Source organism: Anomalospiza imberbis, chromosome 4, assembly GCF_031753505.1.
Source record: "Anomalospiza imberbis isolate Cuckoo-Finch-1a 21T00152 chromosome 4, ASM3175350v1, whole genome shotgun sequence".
In the NCBI taxonomy this organism is placed as follows: Eukaryota; Metazoa; Chordata; class Aves; order Passeriformes; family Viduidae; genus Anomalospiza; species Anomalospiza imberbis.
Genome location: NC_089684.1, coordinates 50,842,211 through 50,864,747, shown reverse-complemented (window position 1 = coordinate 50,864,747; position 22,537 = coordinate 50,842,211). Strand labels below are relative to the sequence as shown.

General features: G+C 39.6%; 1 protein-coding gene and 1 non-coding gene across 8 annotated transcripts in view; both read right to left on the bottom strand.

Annotated features, from left to right (window-relative positions):
- NSD2 (nuclear receptor binding SET domain protein 2) overlaps positions 1-22,537 on the bottom strand; it is a 95,689-nt gene that overhangs the window by 4,082 nt on the left and 69,070 nt on the right. For 5 of the 7 annotated variants that reach the window (XM_068188490.1, XM_068188489.1, XM_068188492.1 and 2 more), the window contains 11 exons: positions 21,610-21,734; positions 8,782-8,913; positions 7,603-7,726; positions 6,414-6,614; positions 5,562-5,741; positions 4,317-4,473; positions 3,373-3,578; positions 2,799-2,902; positions 2,305-2,574; positions 2,095-2,211; positions 153-294 (listed from right to left, as the gene is read on the bottom strand). In XM_068188490.1, the coding sequence (XP_068044591.1) occupies positions 153-294; positions 2,095-2,211; positions 2,305-2,574; positions 2,799-2,902; positions 3,373-3,578; positions 4,317-4,473; positions 5,562-5,741; positions 6,414-6,614; positions 7,603-7,726; positions 8,782-8,913; positions 21,610-21,734 (1,758 nt within the window). Of the gene's footprint in view, positions 1-152; positions 295-2,094; positions 2,212-2,304; positions 2,575-2,798; positions 2,903-3,372; positions 3,579-4,316; positions 4,474-5,561; positions 5,742-6,413; positions 6,615-7,602; positions 7,727-8,781; positions 8,914-16,869; positions 21,735-22,537 lie in introns of those variants that run through there. The other 2 variants (XM_068188493.1, XM_068188496.1) reach the window with 2 other exon arrangements.
- LOC137473506 (small Cajal body-specific RNA 23) lies at positions 431-561 on the bottom strand. Its single transcript, XR_010998857.1, has one exon. It is a non-coding gene; the product is annotated as a small Cajal body-specific RNA 23 (non-coding RNA).

Sequence of the window (22,537 nt, the reverse complement as noted above, 5' to 3'; positions counted from 1 at the left end):
GTAAAAGGCAGATCACCAAACATCTCCTCTGCGTGCTGAGTCCTCTACAAAAATATTTGCACTGAATCAGTTAAACCATGACTGTCCCACCAACAAATGCACAAAAGGTTTAACTTAGAGAATGACACCAAAGCCAGGCCGAGCTGATGTACCTGCAGGAATGTCACACACAGCAAAGAGCCCAACACGAGTGTCTCCATTCACTGTCCACTTCAGAGTTTCACAATTTGGTTGGCAGCTGTGATTCATAAACCGGGAATAATTTCCTTTGGGGCCAGCATCAATAATACGGTCCTGGAGAACAAACCAGCAACAAGATGAAGGGTTTTTCTCTCCCCCCTCACAAAAAAAAAAAAAAAAAAAAAAATCAAATCATCCATAACTGATTTCAATAGTTGCATTCAGAGCACACAAGCCAACTGCTGGTACATGTTGTATTGGAAACTGTAGTGTCCCACATGGCCTGGAATGGGACACTCCCAAAGCAATACTCATGCTCTAGCTCACGTTTTTCCAGCACCCATCACAGCCACAGGGCAGGATAAGTGTTCTTGTGAGCATTTTGGTGGGCATGTAAAGGAACCCCCTTTCCCAGGAAGCTTCAGTCCTTTACCATTTACTCAGCCTCAGTCCTTTACCATTTACTTTGCATTCGTGGAGCTGTGAGGCATTTGCAAGTATGGTACTTTATGGCATTTACCAAATGCATTGATTACTTCCAGAGATTAGCAGCTTCTCACCAGATTTCTTTCCCCAAATCAGCCTAGTTTAAATTAAAATAAGCTCTGGGTAAGCTAAAAACATCCCATTGCTACTAACAATTGCTCTTAAATTTCTATCTCCACCAAATATACCAGACATTAACAAAACAAAACAAAGATTGAAATTGCCAGAACTATTTCTTTGCAGAGCTACTTGAGAAGGCTTTGCTTATTTATGAAGTATTATTATAGTTTCCTTCTAGCTCATTTTTATAATGCACATGTGTGACTGTCATGCCTGTGTGCACACATGTGCAGCTCAGCCAGTAATGGCACTGGCAGTTTTGGCAAGACAGACCCTCAATGAGCATTTATTAATGACAGTAGGACTCAAATACATGTTCAGTTCAGATATTTAACACATTGTTGTTGTCTGCCAATCTAGTAGAGGAGTGAGAAACTTTAAGTGTTGAGAGAAATGTGGTTTCACCATTCTGAGGTGGTAACTCCTGTGCAGGAACTCCTCAGTTACAGGACTAATGGAAACAGTAGCTATGGGAGTACAGAGCAAGAGCCTTGGGAAAAAGAATGGTGGTTGGGACTGAAAAAATTGCAGAACTGGCAGCCAGCTCTTGTTTTTCTCCTACTAGCTGTCTGGGGATGGAAGCAATACAATATAGGTAATCTCTAACTCCTGCTGTCCAGGTTCTTCACTTTCTCCTTCTTCTGAGGAAGAAAATACTCAGAGGTGTGCACAGAGGCCCAGGTGCTGAATTACTTTGGGGTGTTCATTAATCTGCTGCAATAATTTGCTGTGAATCAATTTGTGGAGGCTTGGCTGGCTACTAACAGAGAGTGCTTTCAGAAAAGAGTTTCTACAAAAGCACAAGCCTAGTTTTGCCATAAACAATGCAAGGGACAGATGGCTGCAAAAAAAATTAAATGCCCTATATAGGACACAACCTCGCAATTCTATTCCACATTCTCTCAAGTGAGAATCTTATTGTCTGTTGCTGAAATTTTAGTAAAAGGATTGTTAACAGCAATTCCTTCCATTGTGTCACTACTATTTCCCCAGACTTCATACTTCATTTTAAGACTAGGCAGGTAAGTACTTTGTACTTACAGGTACAGGTAAGTACTGTACTTCGTTTCAAGCAACAAAGCTCAACCTTATAGACCTTAATATGTAATTTATTACATAACAAAGAACTAAGGAGATTAATTATGAACATACAGAATGGAGAGAGCAGGCACAGAAGATACAGCCCGGTGAACATGTGAAACTGTAGAATGTCAAAGGTAGCAGAGTGCCCTGCCAAGGTGATCAATAGAAGAAGAAATCAAAATAAGGCTGTAAGTAAATAGTGGCAAAAACCATCAAAGACCCTACCTTATCAATAGTAAGCATATAGAAGTGGGTGATGTCGTTTTCATGTGCATATTTGATCCTTGCCATACACTCCTCTTCATCAATCAGCTCTCCCACGTACTCATTGACAAACTCCCCCTGAAAGACACCAAGCATCACTAGTGAAGTATATCCCAAACCCACACACAGCATCGCAGGTCACCGACTCTGCTGGGTAAGGACAATTCCTACCTTTTTAATGTCCCTCTTGGCAACCAGACCCCAGCCCTTGCCGTCAGTTTTGATGATCTTTGTCTCGGGGTACTGGCGCTTCGTAAAGCACTGGTTCTGGCAGCGCTCCCCCGCCGGGCAGACTTGGGGGTGGCACTCGTACATCAGCATCCGATTGAGGCACTCCGAGTCAGAGCCACAGGGGTTTTCATCTGTGGGTTTGCAGTTGCACTTGGGAATCTCAGATATGTCAGCAGTGTATATCTGCACTTTGCCACAAGGCTTATTCACCTGATAAATACATTAAAATAGAGCAAATATGACTTTAGAACAGTTAGTTTTATTGCAAGAGTTACACAGTGGTTGCTGATTTGGTTTGGCACCACTAGATGCTCCAACGAAAGCAAAATTTTACCATCTCCGACCGTAAAAGCACAGTTACCATCATCATTACAACCCGACCCTATCTCACTGCTCAGCTCAAACCTTTGAGTACCCATTTCCTCAAACTTTACCTTAATATGTTTGTATGGTGGAGGTTTACGTTCACTCTCCTGGGTTTCTTTGGCTTCTCGCTGTAGTTTTATTTCTCGGAATCGAGTTTCAGCTTCTTGCAAAGCTGAAAAAGATTGCAGAATCAACAGAAATGCCAGAAAGAGGATTACTCCCCCCAAACTCACTTACTCATTCCCATGTGTGTTAAAACAAAGCATTGTCTACTTCTTAGTCCCACCATTTAATTCTCTTGCAAACAATGTTTCTGGAGTGTTACTGTTCCTAATAGATGTATTAGTTCTACTCTTTCAGTCTCCCAGTCTGGGGGAGTCTGAAAGAGTCTACTCTCTTAGTCCTTTTTTTCAGCTTTCCAGAAAGTAAAAATCATCAGATAAAATTTCAGTTAGATGCCAGTCTTTTACAAGATATTTAAATAATATTTTCATGCAAAGACAGTAATAGTGACTGTTGCCCAGGACACCACAAATTTCTTTAATTCAATATTGTAAAACAAAATTTCAAAACCAAGGCTATGTGTGAAGAAACAAAGCATGCATATCCCAGGATTAATTTTGTTTACTTTTAGCTGTGTACCATTTTTGAAGACTTTTCCAATTCCTTTGATCCCTTGGTATCTACTCCCTCTGTCTCCCTCCATGTAAGGGAACACGCGTGCTTGGTGTGTCCAATAGTAATCCTTAGAACCAAAGAAAAACACAGGAAATTCTCCAATTTCATGCTTCATTTTCTGGATATTTGGGGGAACGTTTTTCGGATGGCAAACTTCTGCAGGCCACCATCTAGCACAGAAGTACAAATAAAAAAATACAGCATTTTAGTCAAGCTCTTTCTGCAAGAGACAGTTTAACAAATCACTTGAAATAGCAGTAACTGATTATTATTTCCCAGATCCAAGAGGAATTAAAATCCTTTTGTCCCTTCTCTTAGTAGAGAGTGAGAGAAGACTAGAAAAGGAAAGCCTGACACAGATCTGTGGGACTTCACCTGCCTGCAAGGTAAGCACACACACAGGACTCCCTGTGTCTGGGTAGCAAAACCATCATCTTTACAAGACCTGCAAATATTGCAATTGTCAAAGATCAAGTAAAGGTTGATAACACCTATTAATGTTTCAAGGATAACCCCCAGCTACCTCTATCTCACTTAAATCCCATCCAAGTGTGAAACACCAACAAGCTGAGTGACTGATGTCCCAGCCTGTGAGGGAGTAATTTAGCCAATTACCAGTTATCCCAATTTATTGGCAGAGATCTCTGACCCAAACAGGGGCTGAAGTTTCATATACACTGGAGGCAGAGTCAGAAGACTCGAGGAGTCCTGTATGGGCAATGCCTTGGCCAGGAGCAACAGCAAAGCTGCAAGCTTTGAACCTGAAGCTTGCAAGGAGGTGAGGCCCCTAGTTCAGAGAAAAGTCAGAAATCAGTGTGCAGCAAGGCTGGCCTACAGGAGCAACCAGTTGTATGACCCTTAGTTAAACATGCCAGTACTGTAAAGCAACACAAATTCCTTCGTCAGACCTGTAATTTCCCAGTTTAACCCAAATAATATCCTGGAAATGGAGCTTCTTGCCCGCCCTGCAGTCGTTGCAGTACCAGCTCCCATCTGGCATTTCGATGTTTAAGCAGTCAGGGTGAAAGGCTGCTGGGCAGGACTCGCAGCACAGCAAACTTCCACCTGCACAGACACAGAAAAAGGAAAAAAGGTTGGAAAACATCAAGATCAAACTGCAAGTTTTGCATTCCAGACAGTTTAGAAATGATACACATGTGGTAGGTTCAATTAGAAAATAAATGGTGAAAACACATTGACCCTCAGCAACAAATACATGCATCACTTGGTTGGGTACAGCAGCCAAAAGGTCCTGATTAAATTGAATGCCTCGCAGACTCAGGTTAGTAACACATGCAAAATAACAAGCAAGCTAGTAATAAAAATGCCAGAATAAAGCACAAATTATAATTACTTTGCTGTACTTTAATGACTACAATATGTTTAACATAGTTTTAATATATATTAACATTTCTATGCAAAAAAAATTGTAACCACAACAGATTTCTCTTATGATTTTGGGGTGTTTTTTCCCCCCTCAGGGGGCAGAAGGAATAAGGCTGTTAGTTTGTTCCACGAATTATCAAATGGAAAGTTGGCTGCAGCTTAAAAGCTGCTATGCTGCATGTTAATTTGTTAACAAATCAGGTACAGTTTCACTGCTACAAGTTTAATCAGCACTATGAATTTTGTGGCTGTCAATAAGGAACAGATTCATTGTACAAGATAAAACAAAACACCCTTAATTAGTGGCAACCCAGCAACAACTAATAGTGATTCAATTAGCAGTCTGCTGTTAAACTAAAAGCAACTCTTAAAATATTTATGGTGTAATATTACGTATTAGCAATAAAGAAAGACAAAAAGCTTTAGTACATTGAACACAGGGGAAAGAACAGAAAAAACTCATTAGGTGTCTCTTGCAAAGAATTAATCAGGCTTCTGGTTGTTGGATAAAGCCCAAGTAAAAACATACTTTAATAAATTATTTCTGGAACAAAAAAAAAAGGATATTTAAAACCCTGAAGCAGCATAAGCCAACTTCACATTATAGCACAACCTAACAAAGCCTAACTTTAGAAATACGTTAGAAATAAATACGTGCCGCATTTCTAACGTTTTGCTATGAACAGATCAGAAAAACAACACTTGAGATGAAGAATGAAAGGCTTTGACGCCGCGCTTCTGGAGGAGTTCCCTCCCCAGCCTTTTACCTTTGGAGCACACAAAGCACCAGCTGACATTGACATGGGCGTGGTGGCTTTTCCCCTTCATGGCAGTGAAGTGGTTGGTGCACACGATGCTGTTGGAGGCGATGACGGCGCATCCCGCGGCGATGCAAACGTCCCCGGCGTGGTACGCGACGGGGCAGCGCACGCAGCGCATCATCTTCCCTGCAAAGCACCACACTCACACCGGTGTCACACACAGTCACCCTGGGCCACAGCTGCCCTGTGGCAAAGCACAGCACTGCTGAGGTACTGGGGACAAAACTGACTCGTCATCTTGGTAGAGCTGAGACGCCCTATATGCACACACACAAAACCCCAGCCACTCTGTTTTCAACAATACTGAATTTATAAAGGTTTTTAGAGAACCCTACACCCAATTTAAAGCTTTAATTATGTACATCACGGTAGACCAGCTCTTCCTGAGTCATGCAATTTTGTCTGCAAATGTTGCCCAAAGCTAAAATCTGCACAGAGTCAAAGTGTCTCCGTGTTCATCGAGCCTTGCTGCAGTGTTTGTACATTCTCAGGTCCTGCTCTCACTGTTTGCCTCTCTCCTCACCACCTATACATTCTAGATTTCATTATCTCTAGAGAAGAAAACAGGGTTAACTATGGTTAACTGAAAGCTAGTTAAAAAAAGAGCCCAATCAAGGTAAATACTAAAGCTGACTAAAACTTACTCTGTTACAACTTTTCAAAAATTCTGAATGAATTGAAAGTCCACTTATGCCTAACAAAACTGCAGCTAGCAGCTCTCAAATGGACACATTCTTTACCTTAACATACCATAAATAAAATGAATCCATCAGTCATAAAAACATAAAATGAAACTACCTTTTGAAATTCGTGGATGTGAGGGGTTACTAACATGACAACTGAGGCAGCTGTGGAGAGGACATCGAAACCCCCTGTTCTCGAACACAGTGAGATGAAATTTTTTCACACAAGCTTCGTGGTAGAATTTGCCACAGTGAGACACAACACAGCGTTTCACATCTGCCTTTCTCTCCTTACACACGAAACAGGTGTGCACACCTAGTGGCAAAATGATAAACAGAATGTAATATCCAAACACATGAATTTAAAACACCTCTCTCATGCATTTATATTATGCACGAGGGAATTGCTTTTGTGGTGTGGAGGAGGTTTTTTTCAACAAATCAATTGCATTACTTGATGCAGAAATCTATTTACTTTAGCTCTTTAGTATTAAATACTGATCTGCTCAGATACAAATAAAATAAAGCAAACCCATTTGCAGTTGAAGCGTACACAACAACACCCCAAGCCTCACAATCTGATTTTATGTTCTTATTTATAAGCCTCAGTATGCCAGGACAAGTAGGAATTTCTAGTTTTCAAATTTTTTTAAACCAATGGAACAGGATGATTGTCTTGTCTGTGGTCCTCCGAAATTTGAAGCAGGACCACAAACCAAAGACAACTATCCTCTGATGCTTTATTTTGAAGCAGCAGTTCCAACAAAGTTTACTGCACATACTGAAATGAGCTTATGAGCAAGAACACAAACCTTATGTAAAGTTTTGAGATTAAGAACTTCCAAGCAGTTATTACAGGATTAAAAGCAAATGAAATTAATAGCAATAAGGTAGTCTTTTAACAGGAAAAGCAAAAGACTGATACAGACACACAAAAGACTGAAAAAGAACGTAAAACGTTTCACTTGCCGCTCTTTTTTCTACAATTTCTTAAGTCATTGTGACAGACTTTAAACCTCATCTCTAATTGTAATCAGAAAGCAAGTAATCTGCAGTTATTAAGGCAATGGAATTCTGAATAAATTAGCCACGTTGCAAGAGAGTTCTCACTGAAAACAGGGTGAACTTTGTAAAACGTGGCACACTTAGTGGTACTCTATGGACTACCACCCTGTCACGTCCCAAGGGATAAGTAAGGGTTCTCTGAGGATACCTACTCTGTCCAGGAGGATGTCCTAGAACAATATGTGGGAAAACTATATATATATATTTTTTTTTTAATTAATAGAAAGGGACAAACTTGCCTGATGTACATTCACTACAAATGAATTTTCCTGCTGGTCTTCCAGAGAGCCCAAGGCAGCTTACATGAAAAGCTCGATAGCAAAGTCCTTCACACAGCAGGAGATCACCTGTTTTTTCACACAGCTTTTACAACACAAAGGCATTGAATGTTAAAGAAAAGTTCAGACGTGGAAAAAAAAACTGTTTTCTTTATTCCTTTTCATATACTGCTCCTCAAAATATCTTTTCCCATTGTTGAAATCAAATTTATCAAGTGAAAGATAATTTTACAAGCATCATCACATGCCCTGGCTTCAAGTTGAAACAAGTAACAGAATCATTAACCCACTAGAAATACCCCTCTCAGATCATGGTTCAGGAGTAAATACAATCTGACAGAAAAAAAGGAATAGAAAAAAAAAAAAGCTGTAAGAAATATTCCCTGAGCACACTGATGCATCTGAGAAGGGTTAAAAAGCATCCTTCCTTTCCTTTTCCTTGGCAAAAGGGAATCAGTCCAGTTGGCACAATGATGCCTCTATGTCTGAGTGGTTAGCAGTGACACATGCATAACTAAAAATGAACTGAACAACAGCACTGGCAGAATTTGAGGATTACCCAACCTTTATAGACAGATACAACCTTATTCCCACTATTCCCACTACATACAAAAAATAAAAATGTAACTGCTTGCCCGGTCTCACAGAAACAATTTTGACCTGGATTGTGTTATCATTTCATAGCCTGAGAGCCCTTCTAGAACAGTTTGAGGAAAGGCTTCTGCTTTCAGTGGCTTTCTGGCCACACACCACAGCAGGGCAGTGCTGCCATCTCTGCTGCACACAGAGCACAAACCCCGCTGGGCTGGGCTTCTCCTCTGTGCTAACAGAGAAACCAGCAGCTCTTCTGCATCATCTGACCAGTCACCTGGCAACACTCATGTGCTTCTTCTGAGCTACAAATTATGCTTATCTTACAGACCTGAAAACTCAAGCAGAAAGGCTAAGTAATTTACTGGAGGTCAAGAAAAAAATAATTAGGTATTAAGGATCCCATTTACTGCCATGGCAACCTCATCACTAACAGACATCTCAGACACACATGACAAACCTGTTTCTGGCCTAATATTGTCATTTTCATATTTAAAAAGACCTTTTCTAGGAAAGCTTGGGAAACACAGCCCAGCTAACGACTCTCACCTGACACACATATTCTTTTTTTGTTCCCACTCCTCGCTCAGATTTTTTGGATGATATAGACACTTCAGTCTGAGTCTCATCAGCACTTTCATAGGGGGACTCTGAGCGCTCATCTCCTTGGCCATCAGAGATCTGGAGATTAAACACAGGTGTTAGAGAAAGCAGGCACAGATGGTCAGTTTTGCACAGCATCAGAACTGATGGAAGCACACACACTGCAACTCAGACTAGCAGATTTAGGCACGCTCTTCTGGTTTTGTTTCCCCCACCTTCAAAAAAACACCTTGATTAAAACCAGAATATGCATTTGTGGACGTCTCATCAAAAGCATTATACAACAATCCCCCTCACCAGCAGCCAAAACAGAACACCAAAACTTTGCAATATGGCATTTTATTTATACTCAGTTCTAGAATACAGTTAGCAAGAAGTGCCTAGCCAGAACACAGGGATATCTTCAAACCCCTTGATTAAAATCTGAGCATGTGATTTATGAGAGAGCAACAGCCAATTTTTAAAAAGAAACTTGGTAAACTCCAAGCTGCATATAAAAGTCTCTGACCCAAATATTCTCCAAGGAAGTGTGAACAGTATATAGAAGAGAGGAAGAAAAGAACAAGCAGCTCTCAATATGTTTAAGGAACATTACAGTCAACAATAAACTCTAAATACTAGAGAAGATAGCCCTGTTAGGGATAAATCTCACACAACAGATCTAGATGTAGTAAACATGGGGTGTTTTTAAAAATAGTTGTAATTTCCTTTAAGAAAAAAAAAAACATCCTAAGTAACATATTTAAAAGAAAATACAGGGTAGTTTTCAGTTCAATAGAATTCAAGGAGGTTAATGGATAACCAAGTCATTTGTCTCATCTCACATTACACCAGAAGATGCAGAATTTCATGCTGTTGCCCCCAGATGATACTCAGTGACTTGTGCCTCACTAAATACATTCTCCAGGAGAGGATCACAATTTGGAATTGCAAAAGGAAGCCTTAATTTCTCTCTGAGCTCATTCTAATGGCTATTCACACATATCATCAAAAGTACTGCCTCCTGTCCCTTCTGGGCTGTCTAACTGCAGCTCACAGTCGATGATGCCTTCTCCAGGCATTTCAGCTACTTTGAATGTCCCTTGGAAGCAGACATTTTCCTCCTCTGGAAGCATGCTGCAATTAAGCCTGTTTCAATCCTTTTTGTTCCACCCTCTAATTTTCTCCCTAGGGGACTTTTTCCAGCATCTAGAGAATTTTAGTGGGGTTTCTCTAAACCTTTTCTGTGCTTTAAAAAGGTTGTTGAAAAATCAAGCATGAGAACTGGAGGCAATAACCCATTACAAGTCTTGTAAGTACCGTATCCAAAGCAAGCCAACATGATATCATTCTTCTCCACTTCTGCTGTGCAAGAATCTCCCCAAGTCTCTTCAATACAGCACTGAAAGTCACTCTAAATTGCTGAGCTATGTTAGAGATCATTTTTGCCAATAGCCATTTGTCAGGACACAGACACCTCACTTTAGATGAAGAATTTACTCTTGGTTTTCAGACACAGAATCTCATATTTATCTACAGTAAACCATCTTTTCCTAAAAAGCTACATGCTGGAGACAGCTACATGCAACCTCTTTATCAACCAAGCCATGTAATGTGCAAATTTATTAGAGATGATTATTTTGAAATCAGAAAGAAAAATGTAAGACCAAACCAGGCCTAGATTTAGTTTTTATAAAATCCCTTTAGAAACACTGGTTTTGAGGGATTAGTTCTCACTGCTGCTGCCAGCTAACTTGCATTCCTCCATTTAACATTTGCTTTCCTTGATCGTGTCTAAAAATATTTTATAAATTGAATCAGACTGACAGTTGTTGGTTGGTTGGTGGGTTTTTTTCCCCCACATTACTTGCAAGGGTATAAATTCATTTCCTCTGTGCAAATTCACACCTCCACTTCACCTATGAGAATTTCTACAACTGGAGTGATTTGGAGCTTCTGCCCGACCATTCCATAAGTGGTTAAAAGAAACTGCAGGTAAAATCATTGCTTTGTTCAGGCACCAGGAAATCTCTGAATCCTGGAAGGAGCTGTGAAATAGTGAACTGCAACACTCTTGCTGGGAAGGGGCAGATAAAGGCAGGCAGTGTGGGAGCATGGCAGAAACACAAACCCAATTTCCCTTATGGTTTAAGTAAACTTACACACATGCTCATTTCTGCTGAAACTATTCCCACAGAAACATTAATTAGTGGAAGCAGCGCATTGCTCTAACATTTTTAGTACCTCATTATGTTCTTGTTTGAACTAGCTAGAATTAGTCATGGTTAGAAAAGAAAAAAGGAAAAATAAGCTGGAAGGTCTTAGATCCACATTTCTTTTCCACTTCAAAACAAAACAAAACAGAACAAAACAAAGCAAAGCAAAACAAGCAGTCTTGCTGTGAGCTGACACTGGGCTTTCCACCTTTTCCCCACAAAATACCTAAACCCAGAGAGAAAAGCCATTTGTGCAGCACCCCTTGAGTTAACATAGTCTTCCCAGCAGCAAGAGCCACAGAGCCTGGCCCTTGAGGAAGGTGCTCCTCTTCCCCCTGCTCACTGCTCTTGAAAACAGAGCAGAGAAACAGATCATACCCAGTGATAAATACATTCAGGTAAGAGAATGAGTCAAAGCAATGTAGCCCAGGATTTTCCTTGGTTTATACACTCTGTTCAACCAAAGGATGCAGGCCTCTATATGGAAAGGGAACCCTATCGGCAGAAGGCAGTTTTTCAGAATCCCCCTAGATAGGGGTGACAAAATCCCAGCCTTTGTGAACCTCAGGCTGATACCAATTTTTCTACAGAATGGAGATTTAATGCCTCAGAATGAATGCATCACCCCTTTATTTAAATTAAATGGTTACTGAGCCAAAAAAAGGAGCATGCTGGCAAGAATCAAACCTGACATCACAAATGCAACCACAAAAGCCAAATTCTATCAGCCCATTTCAAGAGAAAACTTGGCAATTTACTTCCACCTACAGATTATTGCCAGGTTTCAAGCACAAATACCAACCCACGGAGCATGAACAAAACATCCTCAGTTCATCAACTGAATGGCTACCAGGCTGAGAATATCTTTCAAAATCTCTCCTTTACAGCTGTCAGGAGTCTCACACACTTTACAAATCCAATGCTCTACTAAGCACCAGTTTTGTATTACACAGACAAGACCAGATACCTGCTCGTGGCTCTCCCAACGCCTGCGAGTCCCTCCATTCACAAGCAGCTCAGTGGTACAGCCCTGCGCCCTGGTGCAGGCTGCAGAATGCACCTCTTCATCCTTGCCACCATGACCAGAGGTTTAACCATCTCTCCAACAGCCATAATCCACACACAGCTCCCACACACCTCACCAGCAGATCTCACAGCTTAGGGCTCTAATGAAGGGGAAGGGTAGCAGGATTTCCTGTCGTAAGAAAGGGACGCATTTCTTTAGGATAATTTATTTGGACCCTTGTTTGTATCTTGCAGAAGGTGGCACACTGTCTAGCAGACATCTTTGAGTAAAGCTCCCTCTCTGAAGAGAACTGGAATTCAACACCTCAGCTCCTGCAGTTATCCCAGAACAGCCCATGGAACTATCAGGGAAGTAAAAGAGCATCTGTTCCTTGAGGCCTGTGGAGAAGAGGCTGAGACAACCCTTCACCCAGTGTTTCTCAGAAATGACCCAGAACCTAAGAGAGGAACAGCATGAGGTGGTTGAGAAAACTGTATTTGCACCCCCAGCAAGCTGTAGCAGCCCTAACAGGTTCTGATTCATCTGGGGGACTGAGTTTTGCAAATAAAATACGTGTAGATTGAAGCAGTCACTAAGTAAGGATGATTTACAAGAAGATTGCTAGAAATCAGCTCATGCTGACGTGACACAGCCACCTCTGCAATGAAACATAACACTTCTGTGGAAGTTTTTAACAGTTCACATACCAGAGCCCAAAACACAGCCTTTAATACAAATCTGGACAGGTTTGGGGGGCTTGTTACTTTACTTGTTAAGTTACAAATATACATCTTTCCCTTGTAATCATACCAGAGCTTGTCTTGTCCTTATTTTTGTAAAGCAAAGAAAACGGTATATAATTAACTCTTCCGAAATTCAGGCTGAGGTTCAAACTAATCAACCTTTAGATTAGTGGCAAAACATGTTAATTGGCAATTTGTAGCTATTTTTTCCTGCTTTACATTTGGAGTAATTTCTTATTTCTCATAAAGGCAAAGGACTGTTTTTAAATTAAAGAGCACAAATTTAGGGGGAAAAAAGCCAAGGCATTCACTTCAGACTTTTAGCAAGTGCCAAGTTTCTGCACCGAAATTGTACGTGAACTCTGCCACCATCTATCTCCTCTTTAGCAGTTACTGCTGCTGTGACAAGAACACCCTTCCTCTGAAGAAAGATCAGTGCAAGCACCATCAGCCTTCCCATACTGCACATCAGTCAGGCTTTCCTTCTCACTTCCTTCAATTACTGAACATCAACATTATTTTGTGAGGACTCATCTGTAGAGGCTTTCACACTTCACTGCCTGAACACTGAGCATGAGTGGTATCTCAGAAATCAAATGCAGCTCTTTCTACTGGAAACTCTGCACCTGCATACACAAGGGAGAAAAAGGGAGGAAAACAGCCCAAAAACCAATTCATGCTCTTCATGTGGGGCAGGCCAGAACAGACTTCAGGGGTTAGTGAGGTTCCAAATACCATTACCACTCACAGAAATGACCAATTTCCTATCAGGCTCCCAAGGCAATCCTTCCTTTCCCACGTGTCTCAGTCATTATTCACTACTTACAGATATAAAACTCAAAAGGGAACATGTAGGGACACATTACTGTATTTTTCCAAGTTCCCCACAGCTTTATTATTGAAAAAATACTTAACTACTGAGTCTAACTGGGACAAAGTTTTGGCATCTCTGTAAATTCTTTGTGTTTAGTATTGCATTTTTACCCCTCAAAAGACAGAAATAGTAGCAATGGGTCATTAAACAACTGGGTTTACTCATCTCAAGGTATTTTGAGCATGCATTTTATACTACTACTGTATTTCTGGAACAGTTACTCAGGCCCACAACGGTACTGGGATCAGCATATAAAGACATCAAATCCCCCAAAGTATTTTTAATTTTCTTTTGAACTATATGCTAAAATTCCCTGTTCACAATAACCAAAAGAAGTGCTTAAGGGATTCTTTCAGACAAACGTCAACCTATTTTTAGAAAGACTATGTAACAATGCTTGTAAAAGCCATCTTCAGCATTAATTCATAACTGAATGAATCTGCTTTGCATACTGCAATATTTGCTGTACAAAGCCAGATTACATCAGCAATGCTTGCTGAACACTGGGTAACTGTTTAATTGCTAAATATAAGGATGAGATTTACTTTTTCTTCCTGCCTCCTGGACTACTTTTACCTGTTATGTGCATGTGCATACGGATGCAAGGACTGTTGGAATAATGGAGGTTCCTTGGCATGATTATATTGAGTAAATAAGTGTTTGGTTTTCACAGAGGTTGCCAAGCAGGCTTAGAGGAGGAAATGTGTGCAACTCTACACAATAGTTACAGTAAGAAAACACACTGGAGCATTGAAAGGAATTAAACTGAGTCAGCTGTATGCATTTTCTGAGTTTATATGTTTATATTCTTAATTTTAAATTTTGTCTGAAGCACTCTAAAATGATTAAAGAGGAGCAGGCAGGAAGTCAATTTGACACAAGACTCTATACACGGATTTTGTGTACAAAATCACTTTTCAGTGTTTTCCTCCTGCAAGACTTCCTCCAGCTGTAACACGAGTCCTGCAGCTGCAACACTGAGTCCCAGTTAACTGCACAGCTCACTGCACCACCAACTAAAGGTGAAAGGACAAGCACTAACACAGGGAAACACTTCTCACAGTACATCTAAATACTGAATCCAGGTCTGCTACAATTTTTAAAGCATTTTTTACAACCAGGTACCTGATTCCAGTCTCAGCCACACACCTCAGCAGAAATGCAAGGCAATTCTTCATTCCCTCTGGCTTTTTACAAAGAAGAGTTAAATGCTAGCTGCTATGTACACACAGCTTGCATATTTCTAGAACCACGTGGGTGAACTTTGCAAATGGCATGGTTCCTTCCATATCTGGGTGGCTGAAATGCCACTTATTAAAAAAAAAAAAAAAGGTGATATATTCTCAGCTGGCATCCAATCATATGGATACATGATATAAGCTGTGAAAGGATAGACTGGAATTGAAAAATTCAAATCATGCTGTGGTTCAACGAAGCAGATGAAGTCAAATACTGATGTAGACATTTGCTCCACCCACTTGAATAAATTTTTTTTTCTCCACTTAAAATTGTCTCCTTCCTTTCAGACAGCTCCAAAATCAGAGTAAATACCAGAGCCAGCAAAATCACTGCTCTGTAATTTCAAAGAAAAAAGGTTCAGAAATTCTAGGTCTGAAAATAAAGTGTCTGTACTCATGCAATCTGGAGCCTGGGAATTTAAGAAGTTACGACAGTAAGAACAAAAATATTCAAACATTCTGCTTGATCAGCTGGTGACCTGGCTATTAAATGTGCCTTTTGTTTTAGATTTAGGATTAAGTCTTCATTTTAAACAGCTGATCAAAGAAAGCAACCTTGCTGGCCCAGTGTTATCCTAGGAGGTGGGTAGGGGATCATGGTGTGTCTTTTTTTCTTCCCTTGAAGTACTTCCTGGCTAAAGGCTGTCCTCAAGGACCAACATCAATATTTTCTAAGGCAAAAACTTCTGTCTCATGGAGCAGAATCAAGTCCCAAATACTATTCAGTGTGTGTTGGCAATTGCAGACTGAACATCAACACTTCTGTGCTCATCAGCTTCCCTGGGGCCTCCCCTCTCCTAGATCCAATTCAGACAAGGCTTTCCTGCCATGCTTGAAGGCTAAAAACAAAATTGGAAATTTAGATTGAAGAAGTCATTAACATTTGAGCATCTATGGTGCCTACACTGGAACAGGCTCCAACAGCTGCTACTCCACCAGTCACACACCTCTTTAGACTTTTCCAGCTACCAAAGTGCCATTTTTGTTCAAAAAAATTTCTTCTTCAGAAAATTCACTTTATCAATTCATTCTGTCTAATAAAAGCCCTTCTTGTATTACTCACATATGCTTGTGTAACAGCCTTCTTAAGCCTTAAGAATACAAGCTTTGGTCTTAGTCATTCAAGACAACGATGTTCTTCTGTCATGTTCTGTTTAAGCAGTAACAAAAACAACTAAAGGGCAAATTTTTTGAGACTGAAAGAAGGCAACCCCTCCCACTTCCCACTCGTTTACTTGAGCATCACTTGCTTTACAATGCAGGCTGAAGGACATCAAAAGGAAACACACCCCTCTATGTACACTTATCTTAAAGCTAGGGGTATATAAAATGAAAGCATGGCAGGAAATTATTTCCTCCTGCTTGCTTGGCAGGCAAGTCTCCTCCAGTGCAGGAGCAGCAGGATCCATAAAAGAAAGGGCCCACAAAGAGTGACCTGCACCTTTTACAGGGATGCAACATCCTCTCTCAGGTCACCTGCCATTATACATATTACCATCATAGGATATTAACATATCATATACAAAAGATACACAGCATCTTTTCACAGGCAATTGAAGAGGCACATCTTCATGAGCTCTGAATGCTCTTGCCCACTAAGTTTCACTTTCCTTAACACTTGGGACACAGCTACAATCTCAGACTTCCTGACAAGACTTTAGAGTCGGTGATTTCTACACCACAGACCCAGGAGGAAGAGGGCTGGGCTGGCTAAGAGTTCTCTCTATAAAGCTTGGAGTATACATGTTCTGATAAATAAACTCTTCCATCTTTCCAACAGATAAAACCCAACTGCATATTTTTTTCTTATTAACAAAAGCTGAACAGCTAGAGGGTTGGGTTTGTCTTGTTTTGTTTTTTTACCCTAAGAACAACTTATGTAAGTCAGTAAGCAACATACAAACAGGTCAGGCTGTATTCAAAAGACAATCTATCGTGCACCCACACAGAGACAGAAAAACTGACAGAGCCAATTGAGTTACAGTTAACATTTCCTTTATTTCATATAAGAATTCCTGAACTGAATGAAGAGTGATATTTTGGCCCATACTGCTAGACTAGATAAATTCTTTAAGTATGCGGTGCCACAGTGTACACAGTACTATAATAGCAAAAAAAAGACAGCCTGGGACAAGTTTCATTTTTATTATTAGCAGGAGTTAGACGTTTCAGATAAGGATATTATGCATTTCTGAATTTGCCTGGAAAGTTAATTAAAACTATGAGAACATTTTAAAACAGTATAAAATTGCCTACAGATACCCATGATACTTTGGTAGGGGATGCAGAATAAAAACCTACATCATGTAAACATTCAGTTAACAGATTCTCTGCACTCTGAAGCCTAAGAAACACACAAGAGGAGAATAAGTACACAAGAAACTTAATTTTCTACACAGAATGTGTTGTCAAAGAACAAAAGTGAAGCTTTGAACTTTTTTCCACGTGAAAATAGAACCATTGTAACAAAACTGTATGGTCTGGTGGGTGATGCAGGTCATGTAAAATGGTAGAGGCTTTAGCAGAGGTTTGGCAAGGAACAAGTCCAACTACTTGCAGTGTTCCATAAAAACGTACCCCTGACTGCTTACTGGTGCTTCCAAATGGGGAAGAAAAAATCACAGGCATACAGAAACAAACACAGGAAACAACTGTCTGCTAAGTCACAGGATGTAAGGTGGCACTACATATTAAGTTATCCTTAAGCAATGTTTAGAAGAGAGAATTATATTTGCAGGAAGCTTGAATGAAATGTTAGAAGCATAGTGATTTTGTTTAACAACCTGCAAGGTCAATGGCAACTGCTTTTTCTTTAGATCAGTAGTTTGTTTTAAAATAACATGAATTCCCTTCTTCCTTCCTGTTCTTAGGACCAAAAAGTCTGTTATTTTCACCTTCAGTAAGAGGTTTTAGTTGCATATTCTAGGACAACTAGACTCCAGGGTTGATAAATGGAGCTGATGTACTTTTTGAGTTGCAAGCTGTGCATGTCTCATGACTGCCTCCTCAAGCAAACACCTTACCTTTTAAGAGCTGTATGTGTTTTCTCCTTTGTGTATACATGCTAATGCCCATTAAAAATGCAGATAAATGAAATCTGTCTCAAATCAGTAATGAGAAAAAAATCCACTGTTTAATGTGCAGAAAAAGAGCATTAAGGCTTGCATTATTGTTTGCAATAATTTGCATTGTTAGGCCTTGGAAACACGAGAATTTGTAGCTATAACCAGGAACTGAACTTGTTTTGACAGTGGTTGTTACAGAAGGAAGAAAGAATTCCTCTAAGGAAGATGTGATGAAATTAAAATAAAAGCACCTCTTCAAATCTTTCCCAGGCTTTTTTAAGCTGCCATCTGCTGGTCAGCTCAGTCTTGAGGGTGTGATGAACGACAGGCTGGCTAACTTAGAGAGTATTACATGTGCTTTATTTTGTCCTCTCTTAGGAAAAGATTACAGTTTCTTTGACAAAGTTTGTAAGCAGTACCTATGGTCTGCACGATACTTTGACACTTATCTGCTGTCAACAAATTCATCCAGTTTAATGAAGCCAGACAGTAATCACAAAAATTGATTGAAAAGCTAAAGCAGATATGTTTCATGCAAACACACCAAGTGTGCCAATAATCCAGCAGTAATGGTAATGTAAAGTCTTTTTTATTTATTAAAAAAATACTGATTACACTTTTACTGGCACCTACTACATTACTGGGGGGTGGAGGGCCAAGGTAAAAAAAGAAATTAAAATACACCATCTGCATCTCTTCTCACAAATATGTGCTTTTGGATGCTTACACCAAGTCTTACATAGCCAGTAAAAAATACTCCAAGCTTTTGCAGACTCCAAAGTGTTGAGTATCTTTTTCACATCTGGCCCTACCAGTTGCTCATTAAGAATTGTATTTCAACAAAATTGTATTTCACATAAGTGACTTGAGTCAAGTGCCTAGAAGTAAAATTATTTTGTTTCAAAATTAAATGCAGGTATGAAATTCATTTATTCCTGTATAAACACTTCACTGCTTCTGTCCACCCCTCTTAAAACAACCTCAAAGCCCAATTTTTTGAAGGGAGTGAACCTTTAATCTCTAATATGTCACATCTATAGATCTGTTTGAAGAAGTCCATACTCCCACTCTTATCTCCCTCCCAAAGTAATTTATCAACTGAAAATTTGGCCTTGTCGGATTTTACAGTATTTCAAATAAACTCCATTTAAAAAATATCCCCTTAATAACAACAAAAACCATTCAAAATAGTTTTTAAAATGTCAAATAAGATGCATCTTTCAAACAAGAAAGAACTGAGCACATCTTTCCTAGAACCTGGTTGCAAAGGACAGACATTTAAGGGGTGTGTAGCTAACAACAGTTCTTGACAAGTAACAGTCACATCCAGGTTCCATTCTGGAACAAGCTGTTCACAAAGAGTATGGGAGAAAAAGAAAGGAGAGGGGGGAAAAAAAAAGACCAGAATCCTCATATATACACCTTGTGGAGATGTATGTGCTTGAAGAATACAGAGAATTTTTATCGTACTTGTTAAGAGAGCACCTAAACCAACACTTAGAAGTATTACAGTGAACACAGAAATGTGAAAGTTAATCATTAAATCTATTTAAAGTTGAGAAGAATTACATCTACTCAATTAGCTGTGCAAGGCTTTCATCATTACCTGACTGTGTTTATTTTTAAAAAACTTTCCCTTAGTACTGGGAAAGTTTCTCTCCAGATGAATGCTCTCAGGACACACACATATTTAGCCGTTAAGACAAGTGCTAAATAAAAATACAAAAGGGGAAAAAGTTTTTAAGAGCCACCCACACAATCCAGAATTTCTGTCTTTCCTTGTTTTGTAGAGCAGGTCAATATTAATTTCTGAAACACATGCCTGACAGTTTTGTTTTATTTAACAGCAAAAATATATCTAATATAGGAAACAAACTGGGCCAAATCCTTAGTTGGTCCAAGTTCAGGTCAGTGTATCTTTAACCAATCCAAGGATTTAGTCCATTAATCTACTTCCCCCTGCACCCAGTCCCCCAAAATTATTTAAGAAGGTGTGTTTTCTGTTATGCTGTTTGGGACTTTTTTTTAACATATTTTAACCCTTTGAAAACAATTCAATTCACTTTCTAGTTTGTGTATCTGTGTTCTGCAAGCAGTGTATGAAGGTAATTTTTCTCAGACCTTTTACTGTTCAGCAGTAGCTGAGTAAATGAGTGCTAAGTTTTAGAATTTCCATCTCAGCCATATGTAAGATACAACCATATCCTTTCTTACATATCAACCGTTATGTTACAACCCAAAATCCTAGAAAAAAGAGTCTTTTGTTAAGAAAGACTTCTGGGTAATTCCTTTTATAATCATAATCTCGAGAAAGAGAAGGATCTTTCTCCTGAGTGCACAATATTTAGAGATGCATATTTTGAGTCAAAACCCCCCAGATTTTTCCTTAGTCTGGTTGAATAGAGAGTCCCAAATAGACCATTACACAGCAAGTCCCACCAGCAAAGCCAACCCAGCAGAAGCTGGTAAGCCAAAAGATGGGAGTCTCTCAATTGAGAAAACAAAGGAAGTATTACTTTATTTGGCTGCTGCTAGGGATATTATTTCCTGTGGGACCTCCTTTGCTTGTTTTATTGGGGTACAGAAGGGAGTATTTATTGAGGTTTTTTAGTTAAAATGTTTTTCCAGTTACAGTTAAGATATACAGCCATTAACATGCAATCTTTTTTCCCCTACCCAAAGGTAAACTGTTTACTGAACATTGCCTAGATATTTTAACTGCATTCATTACAGCACCTCATGCATTTGTTAGGGGAGATGAAAGTCTCTAGGAGAGCTGGAAGCCCTATTCCCTTGTTAGCAGGCAAGTATTTTCTCTACAGTTTTTGTAACACAGACTGGGTGAAGCTGTTTGTCTATGGATATTTTACTAAATCCTACCAACTACAGATCCAAACCCACCTGCAAAACAGCATGCATACTTCACCCTCATGCTGCCACTCTTTGGCTGATTGGTTTTAACAGTGTAGATGACTTGGGGACTGGTTTAATGGATTGTATGAATACACTTCTGGTACATACATTTCATTTATTGTATGTCAACTGAGAAGAATTACAGTTCCAAATATGCAGAGCTAAGACTATGATTAGCAAGTATCAAAAAGATACATCCTTCACTGCCTGCTTAACTCTACTGGGTTTGGAGCTATTTGCATCACAGAGAAATAGCACTAAAACAGCTTGAAAACTAATTTGAGTTAAAAGGGGCTCTGCTCAGAAGACTGTCCAGTTCTAGATCAAACAGAGGATTAGGAAATTTGCTTTGATAGAAAAGCTATGGCAACATGACAATATTGAGTTACATAATGTAACTAATGAAGTACACTTACATAAAAGTCTGTAGAAGAAAATACAGAACACACTGGCATTTTACTTTGCCTCTAATAGAAGGTTACAATTCTAAAACGTTGTTGGTAAATACATTAAAAACCACAATAATATCTCGACGTCCCCAAATCAGACGTTTGTGTTACAATAAATGATTTGCAATGCACACGGTACAGGTTTCACAGAGGCCAAAACTGTAACTTGTCTAGAGCACCAACGTTAGAGAATTCGCCTTTGATTTTTGCTTTTTTTTTTTTTTTAACAAGATTCACACCTGATAATTTCTGTCATTAAATGGCTGTGTGCAAACACCACTTTTTTTTTACCTCATTCTCAGTTAAGGAAGCTGAAGGAGATGAACTCTTGCTAAAAGCAAGAGTTGAAGATTCTGCTGCTGAAGCCCGATTTCGCTTCTTCAGAGGTTTACATGCATCAGACAGATTTTTCGTTGCTGTAAAATAATTTTGGTTTACAAAGTGAAGTTTGGAACTTTAAAATGTTATCTCCCTGAAGCCATTTAAAATATTCCTTCAGATACAGGAAGGAATTATTTAGGTACGTCTTCTGGGCACCTACATAGGACTGAATGAACATGAAGCTTCTGAAGCCATGTATTTCAGCTTGATTTTAAAAATAAAGGTTTCCATTAATCAAATTCGTGCTAAGAAATGTTTCCCATTTTTTTATAGTCTCATTTCTATTAAAATCAAAGTATCTTGTGACTTAAGACCTCTTTAAAGCAGAGGTAACAGTTATATGAGAAGGCCTACGTGAGCTCATCGCAATCTGAGTACCACTAACACTTTGTTAAGAGAAAATTTATATGCAGGAGCCAAGCAGCACACAATAGCTATGGCACATCACCACTTCTACACCGTGCAGGACTTGCTGAAGCTCGCTTGTCTTTGGCAAATCACTGTAACACCTGCAGAGACATGCTCTGATAGCAGTTACCTTCAACTTGAGCATCATTAACAAGTCTGACTTTGGTGTTTTGATCCAAGGTTCTACAGAATTCCCTCTCATGCTCCACACTGCCTCCCATCAAGCACCATTTCGAAGGACTAACACCCCAAAGTACCTGATGACACTGATGGCCACTGCACTTGTTTTACTGGGCCAGTGCAGTGGGCAAACAGGAGCAGCAGGGGTTGCTCCCTGCTCACCAAGATCTCGGGGCACCAGCTTTAATCTGGTGCCATCCCACGGGGAAGTTGTGAACTGCTGCTCTCAGTCAGCAGTGCACAATTTCAG